The sequence below is a fragment of the Gymnodraco acuticeps genome, unplaced genomic scaffold, assembly GCF_902827175.1.
Source record: "Gymnodraco acuticeps unplaced genomic scaffold, fGymAcu1.1, whole genome shotgun sequence".
Lineage (NCBI taxonomy): Eukaryota > Metazoa > Chordata > Actinopteri > Perciformes > Bathydraconidae > Gymnodraco > Gymnodraco acuticeps.
The window spans coordinates 522,851-536,293 of NW_022992205.1; the positions used below are offsets into that span (position 1 = coordinate 522,851).

Genomic DNA, 13,443 nt, shown 5'->3' on the forward strand with positions numbered 1-13,443 from the left:
GGCGCTTCTGGCAATTTACTCCGAGGACGGGATGCAGCAGCTTCTACAGAAAGCAGTTCCCAACTCCAAATGTTTTGAGCGATGTTCGCAAAAGCTACTTGAGCTGGGAATAGTGCACAGTGCACACGGATGCCGGGTAAAAATAAAGAAACTCAGGCAGGACTATAACAAAATTAAAGACCACAGTAATAAGAGTGGTAACGATTTTCTATTGTTATTATATATATATATATTGCCACTGTTTTGTAATACTGACACCTAACTTGCACTAAGGTGTGTCTGCTGCTATATATATTGCCACTGTTACATTGTTTTGAAACTACTTACACTTTATTTTACATTTCACTTTTATTTAACTTCAATTGACATGCATACGACACACCTGGAACAGCGTGATGCCGTTATTGTTATGTCTTGACTGTGCAATAAAACAAACAAACCGGCGAAGCTTTATTTATTGTGTCCCACCCCAAATTTGCAGAATAGAAGAATGTGAGAGCAGACAGGTGTCAGTGGTTGAATGTATCTACAATGTTGCAACCTTGTGCAGCAATGGCACGGGCAGAAACACAAATCTTACACACATAAACACAAGTCATTTATCATGTCATTTGTTTTAGATAAATAAGGGAAAAACACCAAACAAGGGTTAATGTCCTTTTCCAAAATCAGCCTGAGGGGGTAATATAAAATAAATACATAAAGATAAAGTCCATTGTTATAATGGGGTATTTTATTTGTAAATTACCCTTATGAACTCCATCATTTCTGAGGTCGGAAAGTAAACAAACGCCTCATACAGCGGGTGGGCTTTATACCCCCTCCCCCGTGTAGTTCTTCTTCTCTCGTTTTTTGTTGTACTCGCCGTGAAGTGGTTTTGCGGCCTGCCAGTAAACCCAGAGAAGAAGAAGACGAAGTGACATCAGCGTAATCTTGCCTCAGGGAAAGTACTGCGGTGTGAATGCGATTGGCACTAGCCCCATGGCGGATTTAGTGCCGTGGTACTTTAGTGCCGGCACTAAAGTACGGCAAGTCCTGCGGTGTGAAAGCGGCTATAGGGTCCAGAACTGACTGAAGACATGTGGAACAGAGGACAGGCATGGTTCCATGTACAGGAAACTGGAACTTTGAACAGGTGTTTTCATCTTTTCTGCCTGAAGATTCACAAGTTCTTGATCAGGTGTTTGATGTGGGCTGGCATGATCCTTTCTGCAGCGATAAATAAAGAAAACAAAGAAAACATTTTTAATAATAGTAATGATGGTAACAACAATAATATTAGTATAACTATTTATATAGCACTTACACAATTGCAAAGTGATTCTCACAACAAAAATAAAGAACAACACAATATCAACAATAAAAAAAAAAATTATTATAGGAATGTTAAGAGACAAAGAAATGTTTTTTCCGTCATTACAATGCACTAGGGATGTAACGATATATCGAATATCGCGATAAATAGATGTCTCAATACCGTCGTGAGACTGACAAAATCTCCCGCGATTTTTAAAAAATAATTTAAAAATAATTTTTGGGAAATTACCTTCCAAAGGCTAAATTCAAACTGCTTTGCCTGATACAGTGCTTTGCCTGATAGAACACGTTCCACACGGAGCAGCAACCATCCAGCTGGGCCTTTTGCTGCATATCATCTCCCCCCTCTCTCTCTCTGGTGTTAGGTTCCAGTAGATCTCTACTATCCAATAAAACTGAAATTCTCAGAAAAATCATATTAAAAAAGTTAAAAACAATTACTTGCTTTTGGCATTGAAATTGATTAGAATCTCACCTTTTTCCTGGATGTCAGGAAGGCCAGGAAGTAATTCCCTTCAAGTCCGCAACCAGTCATAGGAGTTCAAATGTAAAGCCTGAACGATGACATGAGCGAGAGAGTTATATTTTTAATTCATACCAGAGCAGTGTGTACATAGTACGACATGCAGTGAACAGATCAAATCCCCTGACAGACTCACACTTTGGTGATGTCCTCATCAGATAATGTTTCATTTTTTAGCAGCAAACTAACAAGTATATGTCAGACCCAACTCATTTACAGTATGTTTTGCATCTCCTCAACAATGGTCTGTATAGTTGAGTAGAAAAAAACTGTCCCTACAATTTCAGGTAGATTAACACGCATTTGTGAGAAAAGTTAACAATGAAGCACAAAACCCATCTTTGTATTAAGCGTGCTGCAACATAAAGTACAGCTTAACTAGGGTGACCAAACGTCCTCTTTTGCCCGGACATGTCCTCTTTTCACGCCCTGTCCGGGTCGTCCGGGGGGGGGTTTATAAATTCATGAAAATGTCCGGGTTTCGCGGACCGTTTGCATGTACTTAAATTGACTGGCGCATTGCACAGAATACTACGGTACTCTGTTGCGTGTGTGACGTAATCCCTGAGTCTGAAGCTTTGTGGGCGGCTCTACAACTACGCTGACACACAAACAGAGGAAGGGGACAGAGCGGACCGCAGCTCACATTCATAATGCCAAAGCGCAAATGTACTTTTACAGATGAATTGCAGAAGAAATTCCAAATGTACCGACCCGGTCGGAACAAATGGGAGGCGGAGTGCACCGTGTGCAAAGCTTGCACATACGTGTGTGTGTCCAATAAAGGTGCAGGCGATCTTAAAGCGCACATGGACACAGACACACATAGGAAAACTGCAAGGTGAGAGTTTGTCGGCAAAGTTGACAGAGTTCTTTGTTAGACCAGGCAAAACAGAGGATGCTGTAAATGCAGCGGAGGGTGCGTTTGCATTTCACACTGTGAAACATCACAACAGCTACAGATCTATGGATTGCACAAGTGCCTTGCTAAAAAAAGCATTTCCAGACTCTGACACTGCCAAAAAATTCAGTAGTGCACGCACTAAAACAGAAGCCATTGTCAATGGTGTTATAGCGCCCCACTCGATTGATGTCGCACATGAAGCACTCAAAGAAATCCAGTACTGTGGTGTTTCTACAGACGGAAGTAACCACGGAGCAGTGAAAATATTCCCAATCATAATCCAGTACTTTGACTGGAAGAGGGGTGGCATGCAAACAAAATTAACCGAGGTTAAAGACACACCAAATGAGACAGCAGAAACCATTGCACAATATCTCATTGAAACATTGGCAAAAAACAATTTGTCTGAAAAATGCATTGCATTTACTGGCGACAATTGCAACACAAACTTTGGAGGAATCCGACGTGATGAAGGGGGAAAGAATGTGTTTGCAAATTTGAAGAGGTTGCTGCTTGTGTTCATCATGGGGCAGACACAATAGATATTGACCTTGAGAATATCATGTTCAAAATCTACAGTACTTCCACATTTACACTGTGCGCACTGAGAGCCTGAAGGAGTACTGTGATTTTGTTGACATTGAATACAGAAGGATGCTTTCTCACAGCAAGACAAGGTGGCTGTCATTGTTCCCAGGCATTGAGAGGATGATACAGATGTTTCCAGCCTTAAAGGCATTCTTTCTGTCTCAGCAAAAACCACCCATAGTGATCAAGAAGTTTTTTGAAAACGAATTCAGTGAGATCTACCTCTGGCACATGCACTCACTCATGTCTGCGTTCCACACCCACATTCAAGACATGGAAAAGGAGAAGAACTCCATTATGGAGGTAAAGAAAATAATGAACAGCATCCACACCATTCTTCTTGAACGCAAGAGAAACAACTTCATGTCCCTTAAAGTTAAGGGGGCTACTGGCACAAAAGCGTAGTGATGGACTTGGTAAGGAATATGACCAGTTCTGTGCTGATGTGCAAGGCCTGTACAGTACATGTCTGGAGTATCTGGAGAAGTGGATGACTCCCATGGAAGAGTTCTCCACATTCACGTGGATGGATCTGAGTGAGCCACCAGAGTGGAATGATGTGGAGGCCTGCATCAAGTTCCTAGGAGAGAAGGGGGTGGTAATTGATGATGTCAAGTGTTTTGACCAGGTCACCAATCTGAAGAGATTCACAGAAAGGTGCAACCGTGATGAGGAGTTCAGTGGCCTGCAGGTGCACCAGAAGTGGACCAAATATTTTTGAGAAGGCCAAAAGCATTGCATGTTACTCAGAACTACTGAAGATTGCACAGTTTGTCTTTGCACTTTCCTCTCACAATGCAAATGTTGAGAGGGTTTTCTCACTGATGCAGAGCCAGTGGACCAAGGAGAGGAACCAGCTGTCTGTTGAGTCACTGAAGGGGATTCTATTTGTGCAATACCATTTGAAAGACATGTCTTGCAAAGACTTTCATGCTTATTTGTTGAGCAACCGAAAACTGCTGGGAAAGATCAGCTCCACAGCTAAATATCGATGGGCAGACAAGGAGGATGAAGAAGAAAAGCAGGATGAAGAAGATTGAAGTATGCAGCTATGCAGAGAGAAAGCTATGTAGCTGTGGGAGAGAAACTTTAAACTTTTCATTTTAAATTGGGACCCTAGAAAACTGTTTGAAGCTAGAAATATGTGAAAAGTTGTCGTTTCAATGGTTGTTTACAATGACAGGGCCTGGAATTGTGTTTACAAACATTTAAAGTAGGCTTATATTTGGTTCATGGTGCCTCAAAATGTGTTTGGTTTGATTTAGGTAATCAAATTTTATGTTATGTTCACTAATGGCAATTATGCAAATGTGAAATCCAAAACTGCATAGTGCACTTTTAAAATAATTAGATTAGTGTCTATGTGAGGTTACTGTTTTATTGTTTACATTGACAAGATACAAAGAGATTATTTGTTAAAGCTGGATTTTCTATTTTATACTATTTCATATATTTTGTTATTTATTTTTGTCCAGTAAGACTTGAAAAGAGAGCTATTATTTTGTTACAGGTTGATGTTTAAGTTATTCTTGTGCATTTGAGATTTGTCAGAGATAATTCTAGGCATAATAAAGCATGTTGATTGTTGAGTAACCTTGGTTTGGTGTGTCTTTGGTTATCGAGAGATATTATTGTGTTATATAATTAGCACTTATTTATTAAATATTATGAATATGTCTTTATTATCAGGCTATGTTCCACAATCATTCAAAGTAGCAGTGATAAAACCGCTTCTTAAAAAGCACAACCTCGATCCAGAGGTTTTAGCCAACTATAGACCTATTTCCAATCTTCCGTTCCTCTCAAAAATTATTGAGAAAGTGGTCGCAAAACAGTTGTGTGATTACTTAAAAAACAATGATTTATTTGAAGATTTTCAGTCTGGCTTTAGAACACATCATAGCACAGAGACAGCTCTGGTTAAAGTCACAAATGACATTCTAATAGCCTCTGACAAGGGACTTGTCTCTATTCTTGTTTTGCTCGATCTCAGTGCTGCATTTGATACTATCGACCATGATATCCTATTGCAAAGACTAGAGCACTTAGTTGGCATACAGGGAACTGCTTTAGACTGGTTTAGGTCCTATCTATCTGAACGCTCTCAGTTTGTACGTGTCAATGATGAATCTTCCACGCAAACCAAAGTTAGCCATGGAGTGCCACAGGGCTCAGTGCTCGGACCTATTTTGTTCACATTATATATGCTTCCGTTAGGCAATATTATAAGGAATCATTCTGTACATTTTCATTGTTATGCGGATGATCCTCAACTATATTTATCAATCAAGCCTGATGAAATTAATCATCTAAATAAAATTCAAGACTGCCTTAAGGACTTAAAAACGTGGATGACCTTAAACTTTTTGATGTTAAACACGACCAAAACTGAAGTTATTGTACTTGGCCCGAAGAATCTACGAAACAATTTATCTAAGGATATATTAACTATGGATGGCATTAATTTGGCCTCCAGTGAGACTGTAAGGAATCTTGGTGTTATATTTGATCAGGATTTATCCTTTAACGCCCACATAAAATACATTTCAAGGACCGCCTACTTCCATCTACGTAACATTGCAAAAATCAGGCATATCTTGCCTCAAAACGATGCAGAGAAACTAGTCCATGCATTTGTTACTTCAAGGCTGGATTATTGTAACTCTTTATTATCAGGGTGTACCAAGAAGTCAGTCAAGTCACTTCAGCTGATTCAAAATGCTGCAGCTAACCAGAGTTAGGAAAAGGGACCACATTACTCCTGTTCTGGCTGCCTTACACTGGCTCCCTATAGAACACAGGATAGAATTTAAAATTCTTCTTCTCGCCTACAAAGCCCTTAATGGGCAGGCGCCATCTTACCTTAAAGAACTCATTATACCCTACTGTCCTACTAGGGCATTGCGTTCCAAGAATGCAGGGTTGTTGGTTGTTCCTAGAGTCTCTAAAAGTACAATGGGAGCCAGAGCCTTTTCTTATCAAGCTCCACATTTGTGGAATCAGCTTCCAGTTTGTGTTCGGGCGGCAGACACCCTATCCGTTTTTAAGAGTGCGCTTAAGACCTTCCTTTTTGATAAAGCTTATAATTAGGGCTGATTAGATTCAGCCCCTAGTTTTGCTGATATAGGCTTAGTTTGTCGGGGGACATCTTACTTCTTCCTTCTCTCTGTCTATACCTGTGTACTCTCATGTTCCGATTAACCCAGCTTCCCCAAATGTCTTTCTTTTTGGTGTCTGTATACGCCGGGATCCGGAGTCATGGATGATCCTGCGCTCCTCTGTCCTGGATCTTGAGTCGTGGCTGTGGTCCTGGATCATAGGTCCTGGATGGATATCCTCGTGGATTCATCTTCCTATTATACACACATGCATTTCCAAACATTTGGACTACCTATGTTGCAAATGTATTATCTTTTCAATTTACACACGGCATCTATTGCACGTCTGTCCGTCCTGGGAGAGGGATCCCTCCTCTGTTGCTCTCCCTGAGGTTTCTCCCATTTTTCCCTTTAAACTGTGGGTTTTCTTCGGAAGTTTTTCCTTGTACGATGTGAGGGTCTAAGGACAGAGGGTGTCGTATTGTCATACTGATATTTTGTACAAACTGTAAAGTCCACTGAGACAAATGTAACATTTGTGATATTGGGCTATATAAATAAACATTGATTGATTGATTGATTAATTATATACAGTAAAATAATATAAATAATAATTGTATATCCATACAGAGGAGGCATACTTTAAAACAATAAGGCATCTTTGAGTAAACGTTGAGTATCATTAAGTATCTCGAGGCTGGGGGCAGCATGTCCTCTTTTTTGGAAATCAAAATATGGTCACCCTAGCTTAACATGCTAACATTTGGTGAGCTACAGTAAAGCTAACTTCATGTTCAACACGAAACCTTTAACGTGCATTACATTGACGATTTTAAACACAATAGATAACGTTTAGTTAACTTACCCTTAAATAACTATCACGTTTTTCAGTGGAAACACAAACTGCAGAAAACGTTAGCTGCTAACTGTTGTTAGCTAAACAGCTAGCTCTTAAGGGAAGTAACATAGCCTCATGGCAAACTTAAGGTTAAGTTAACATTAACGTAGCGTTGTAAGAAAGCAAAACGAACCTTCGAGAAAGCTTTTACTCCCTCTCCTTAGTGAGCATTGTTGATTGTTCGAAACACGATCTCTCGAAGTGCTGCCCACACATCGTCGGTTTCATCGACCCCGGGTTACCTGGTCCAGCAAAAGTACGCCTCGTACGACGCACTTGTTTTGTCCATATATGCAACATTTTATAATTTTTTGGCCACAAAAACATCCCATAGCCAGATGTTGAGACGGCCCCACATCAATACAACATATCGCTTGCCGATTATTCTTGGCGTCTTATTGCTGTGCATCCTTCCTTTGTCATAATATTTGACCCTTCAATGCATTCAAACGGGACTGAGCTGAGCTGTGTTCTACTCATGATGTCACCGCCGGAAATGGCCGAAGTTGATGTTTCCGGCGAGACGAACGATTGTTACTAACTGACAACTTTTGTATGCTGTTATAATCGTGATTTATTAAAAATACATCAATAATAAAAAAATCATATGGCACATTTCACAATACAAATGCAACCTCTATCATATACCAAGCCCACTAACAGGTGCTAATAGCATTTTGTAAGCTCTTTAAGGTGTTTTAAAGTAAAACCTTTAAAGTTAACAATTCCCCTCTTTTAGGTCCCCAGGGATAGGTAAGACACACCTCTTTTGTTTCTCCATTGAAAGGAAGGAGTGTGGGAAACCAGAGGAAACTCACTCACAGAGCCCTGTGGGACAATAGATCTAGAGTAACCTTTGCCTTGAACCAAATTCGATATCAAAAAAGTCTTCCGTTCACACGGATACGGCTCAATAAACGTGTCCCTTCACACGAGACAGCTTGACCCGCTGGAGACGCTGTAGTATATATGCCGGGTCTGTAAGTGGCGCTGTACTTCCGCCACAAAATACACCAAAAGCAGCGAAGAAGACCCCCGAGCATGGTTGCCTGGTTGCCCTTCTGTATATTCTCCGCGGTGAATTTAGTAACATGCAGTTCATGTGGTTCTCCATGTCCACTTGTTGCTGATGGTTGTGGTAGAGGAGCTGTAGATTTTTTGCACTAACATCTGTAGCAGTAGCAGTAGCTACTGACAGTAGCAACTGACCATGCTACAGCAGTGAGCAGCAGAGGTGGGGAGAGGCGGGGCTATGGCTTCATCGTTATCAGGAAAATGCAAGTCTGAAAAAAAGTACAACATGACAGGTAATTGTAACTAGCAGACTTTTACAAAAAGAGAAAATATCCCAAGTTAGAAATGTCTTTCCTGAAACAAAATACAGTATATATAGTATTGGCAATAACTTACTTTATTGAATCTTCTCAAGAAAAATGCTGATATTCCAAATTATTGGAAATAATCAAACATCCGAAACTGAAGAACACGCACTTTTTTAAAAACGGCTTTCTTGTGCCTGCCAGATGCCTGCTAGGATTATACTTACTTAATGTAAACAAGAATATAACCTTATTTATGATATACAGTGGGGAAAAAAAGTATTTAGTCAGCCACCAATTGTGCAAGTTCTCCCACTTAAAAAGATGAGAGAGGCCTGTAATTTTCATCCTAGGTACACTTCAACTATGAGAGACTAAATGAGAACAAAAAAAAATCCAGAAAATCACATTGGCTGATTTTGAAAGAATTTATTTGCAAATTATGGTGGAAAATAAGTATTTGGTCAATAACAAAAGTTAATCTCAATACTTTGTTATATACCCTTTGTTGGCAATGACAGAGGTCAAACGTTTTCTGTAAGTCTTCACAAGGTTTTCACACACTGTTGCTGGTATTTTGGCCCATTCCTCCATGCAGATCTCCTCTAGAGCAGTGATGTTTTGGGGCTGTCGCTGGGCAACACAGACTTTCAACTCCCTCCAAAGATTTTCTATGGGGTTGAGATCTGGAGACTGGCTAGGCCACTCCAGGACCTTGAAATGCTTCTTACGAAGCCACTCCTTCGTTTCCCGGGCGGTGTGTTTGGGATCATTGTCATGCTGAAAGACCCAGCCACGTTTCATCTTCAATGCCCTTGCTGATGGAAGGAGGTTGTCACTCAAAATCTCACGATACATGGCCCCATTCATTCTTTCCTTTACACGGATCAGTCGTCCTGGTCCCTTTGCAGAAAAACAGCCCCAAAGCATGATGTTTCCACCCCCATGTTTCACAGTAGGTATGGTGTTCTTTGGATGCAACTCAGCATTCTTTCTCCTCCAAACACGTCTAGTTGAGTTTTTACCAAAAAGTTCTATTTTGGTTTCATCTGACCATATGACATTCTCCCAATCCTCTTCTGGATCATCTAAATGCTCTCTAGAAAACTTCAGACGGGCCTGGACATGTACTGGCTTAAGCAGGGGGACACGTCTGGCACTGCAGGATTTGAGTCCCTGGCGGCGTAGTGTGTTACTGATGGTAGCCTTTGTTACTTTGGTCCCAGCTCTCTGCAGGTCATTGACTAGGTCCCCCCGTGTGGTTCTGGGAGTTTTGCTCACCGTTCTTGTGATCATTTTGACCCCACGGGGTGAGATCTTGCGTGGAGCCCCAGATCGAGGGAGATTATCAGTGGTCTTGTATGTCTTCCATTTTCTAATAATTGCTCCCACAGTTGATTTCTTCACACCAAGCTGCTTACCTATTGCAGATTCAGTCTTCCCAGCCTGGTGCAGGTCTACAATTTTGTTTCTGGTGTCCTTTGACAGCTCTTTGGTCTTGGCCATAGTGGAGTTTGGAGTGTGACTCTTTGAGGTTGTGGACAGGTGTCTTTTATACTGATAACGAGTTCAAACAGGTGCCATTAATACAGTTAACGAGTGGAGGACAGAGGAGGCTCTTAAAGAAGAAGTTACAGGTCTATGAGAGCCAGAAATCTTGTTTGTTTGTAGGTGATCAAATACTTATTTTACCGAGGAATTTACCAATTAATTCATTAAAAATCCTACAATGTGATTTCCTGGATTCTTTCCCCCCATTCTGTCTCTCATAGTTGAAGTGTACCTAGGATGAACATTACAGGCCTCTCATCTTTTTAAGTGGGAGAACTTGCACAATTGGTGGCTGACTAAATACTTTTTTGCCCCACTGTAGGTAACCAGATGCCAACATATAATTTTATATTCTCAACATATTACTTACCTGCTTGCTTGATTACGGAAAGTAGGATGAAAAACATGGTTCTGTCCTTCCGTTATCTCTAATTATAAACAGGGATGCATAAATTGCAAAATTCAAGGCTGATATTTTAGAATTTAGAATAACGATTTGGCTGATAATGAAACAGATTTTTTTGTGTTTTTTACTTTGTTATTAATTAAAATAGTTTTGCTAGGTAGACAAATCTATAATACCAAAAAAGATGGACTTTGTTTCAGCCATTTATTACATGAACTCTAAATGGACACAAACTGTTCTAACGTTTTTCATCATGAAGCATTCACACAGCAAATGTCAGAAATTGCCTTTTCTAGTTTCACTGAATGGTATTTAACAACTACCAACGTTGATGGATAATTATCCCTAGGTGTTGCACAATGCTTGTGCACAGGATCCTCAAAAAGATCAATTTGCAGAGGAGCACATGCCTGTTTTCTGCTAATGGACAGAGTGTGGGAAAAACACCTCCCATCCCACCAGCAGCCAAGTAATTCTCCAAAGGGATTTGGCACACTTCAGGAAACAGCTGCCCTCCAGGAAACCTCCCATTCTCATGTTTAGGGCTCAAGTCTGATCCAATTGTTGTACAGAAATAAGAAAATGAAGTTACAAGTAGACAAAAATGTAAATGTTTGAAACTTTCAAGTCAGCCAATGGCGTCCTTTCCCTCCAGATGGCTGGTGAGTTTCTGTAACAATGGCTGGTGAGTTTCTGTAACAACACACCGCCAGCATCTGTCAGCGGAGTCCCTTTGTGGATAATTGACCACACCATACAGGGAGTCAGTGTGGGAAACTGAGCTCAACTTGCTACTCAGGCTGACTACAAGGCACGTGTCAAAAGACCACATCTGGAATGTAGCCTGAATGGTTGTATTGAAGCTATCATAAATAATCATCAAAATACTTCCTTAAATGTTATGATGTTATTTTTAAAAAAAAATAGATTTTGAACTATTAGAAATACAATTTAAAAAAGAAATGAAGTTGGACTAAATTAACTATTCAAAACAGTGATATTAGCTAGATTATTTGAGGTTTAGGATAATAACATCCGAGAAGAATAAAGATGCTTGGATTAACGTATTTCCTCACGTGTGTGATGAGATGATGAGCGTGTGCTCAGTCAAAGTCATTGATCCCAGCATCAAGCAGCAGATCTGCTCTCTACAGGGTCACCACTTTCCCAGATTCACACAGAGCTCTGTGAGTCTCTCTCCACCCCTTCCCAGTCCCCCACCTGTTCCCCTGGGATCTAAACATTGTCCCTTGTGGTAATAAGAGCATTAAGTGTGCTGGACCCATTATTGTGTCATCAAACCCAGATTGGTTGAGATTGTGAGAAACTGCAGTCAGACCCAGACCCACACATTCATATGGAGATGTGGGACTATAAATAGAAGGGATGAAGCCAGCAGAGATCAGATTCTCTCTACAGAGACCTCTACAGCACAGAGATCCAGACCTGGCGCCTACAATCACTGCAGCAATGACCAACTCTCAGGAGCCTCACACTCTGACCCACAAGGTAAATTCAAGATTGAAGAAGATTTCAATATTGTCCTTCAATTGTTGTCTTTGTTCATGCTACCACTAAACTCCAGAATAAGATTATTAATGACTTTCTTTTTCTTTCTGCAGCTCAGAAAGCCTCTGGTGGAGAAGTTACGCAGAGAGCGAATCAACAGCAGCATTGAGCAGATCAAGTCTCTCCTGGGTCCAGAGTTCCTCAAACAGCAGCCAGAGTTCCTCAAACAGCAGCCAGACTCCAAGCTGGAGAAAGCAGACATCCTGGAGATGACAGTTTGTGTCCTGAGACGACTGCAGCAGCAGAATCAAGCTGTGGACTCAGCAGCTGTCAACCAGGGCTACTCCAGGTGTGTGCAGGAGGTGACACACTTCCTGTCCAAAGAGCAGGGGAAGACTCAGTCCCAGAGAAGACTGCTGAACCACGTCAACAAGATGCAGTGTTCCTCTGATAAGAACCTGAGAGAGGCTGACTTCTCTCTGCTGAGCTCCACAGTCCAGACTAGCATCACGAAAGAGAAGAGTCCAGTCAACAGCGCCCCCTGGAGGCCGTGGTAGACCCCTACAGACTGGAGTTACTACCAGACAAACTGAGATGACCATATTGGTCAAAGGTTACTGGAATTTAATTCTTCTGAATTCTGAAAAATTATGAACTTGTTCTTCTGTTTGTACAGAAGGTTGTTTTTTGTTGGTTTTCTTTATGCAAGATGACATTTCCTGATGAAACAACTATATATTTCAATTTAAGAAAGATAACATCTTGGCATGCATGTTGCATGAACCAAATCTGATTGCATCTGCAATTATTGACTACCTAACTGTACTTCATGTAATGGCTGAGTAGTTTAATGATGCATTTTGTATCTTTTCATTGTTATTAATCATAGTGATCAACACACTTGAACTGTAATTATATGGACCTATTATCACAGTTGACTGTTTTTTAAAACAAGGTTTGCTTAATGTCACAGTTTCCCTGTGATGCTGTAATATCTAATTTCATCTTATGTGTTGGTAGTAATATGAAGATAATGCTAATATTTTCCATCTTGGTCTAAATTAATTTTGAATAGCTAAAAAATATGAATTGTCCTTTTTATGGGGATTTTGTTGTAATGGACTTTCCCTCACTTTCTGTGAATATTAAAAAATGATCTGTTTTAAGATCGTTATGTTTCTCGCTGTACTGTGTACGATGTGGTAAATGTAACAGTGTCACAGTTTTTCAGTGACAATGTCAATTACAAAAATTCGAATTATTATTGATTATTAAGAACAATGTGAACTGTTGTAAGGATGTTTTTTAAGACCGTAAGGTCGGTGAAAAC

At 40.4% G+C, this 13,443-nt stretch overlaps 1 protein-coding gene and 1 long non-coding RNA gene across 3 annotated transcripts; one reads left to right on the forward strand and one right to left on the reverse strand.

Annotated features, from left to right (window-relative positions):
* Positions 1–874: 874 nt before the first annotated feature.
* On the reverse strand, positions 875–7,793 carry LOC117539463. 2 transcript variants are annotated; one of them, XR_004568003.1, is made up of 4 exons: positions 7,462–7,793; positions 1,793–1,871; positions 1,547–1,712; positions 875–1,209 (listed from the first exon to the last, which is right to left on the reverse strand). It is a non-coding gene; the product is annotated as an uncharacterized LOC117539463 (long non-coding RNA). The 2 variants fall into 2 exon arrangements; XR_004568002.1 differs by having other exon boundaries at positions 1,547–1,871.
* A 4,197-nt stretch (positions 7,794–11,990) lies between these two features.
* Positions 11,991–13,255, forward strand: LOC117539444 (transcription factor HES-5-like). Its single transcript, XM_034205635.1, has 2 exons — positions 11,991–12,113; positions 12,227–13,255. Exons 1-2 carry the CDS (start codon positions 11,991–11,993, stop codon positions 12,668–12,670), a joined length of 567 nt encoding a protein of 188 aa, XP_034061526.1. The 3' UTR covers positions 12,671–13,255.
* Positions 13,256–13,443: the final 188 nt, after the last annotated feature.

Bases quoted from the DNA above. Each gene is read 5' to 3' on its own strand.
- LOC117539444 (XM_034205635.1), top strand. From the start codon at position 11,991: ATGAAGCCAGCAGAGATCAGATTCTCTCTACAGAGACCTCTACAGCAC. The intron at 12,114-12,226 runs GTAAATTCAAGA...TTCTTTCTGCAG, and splicing joins CTCACACTCTGACCCACAAG to CTCAGAAAGCCTCTGGTGGA.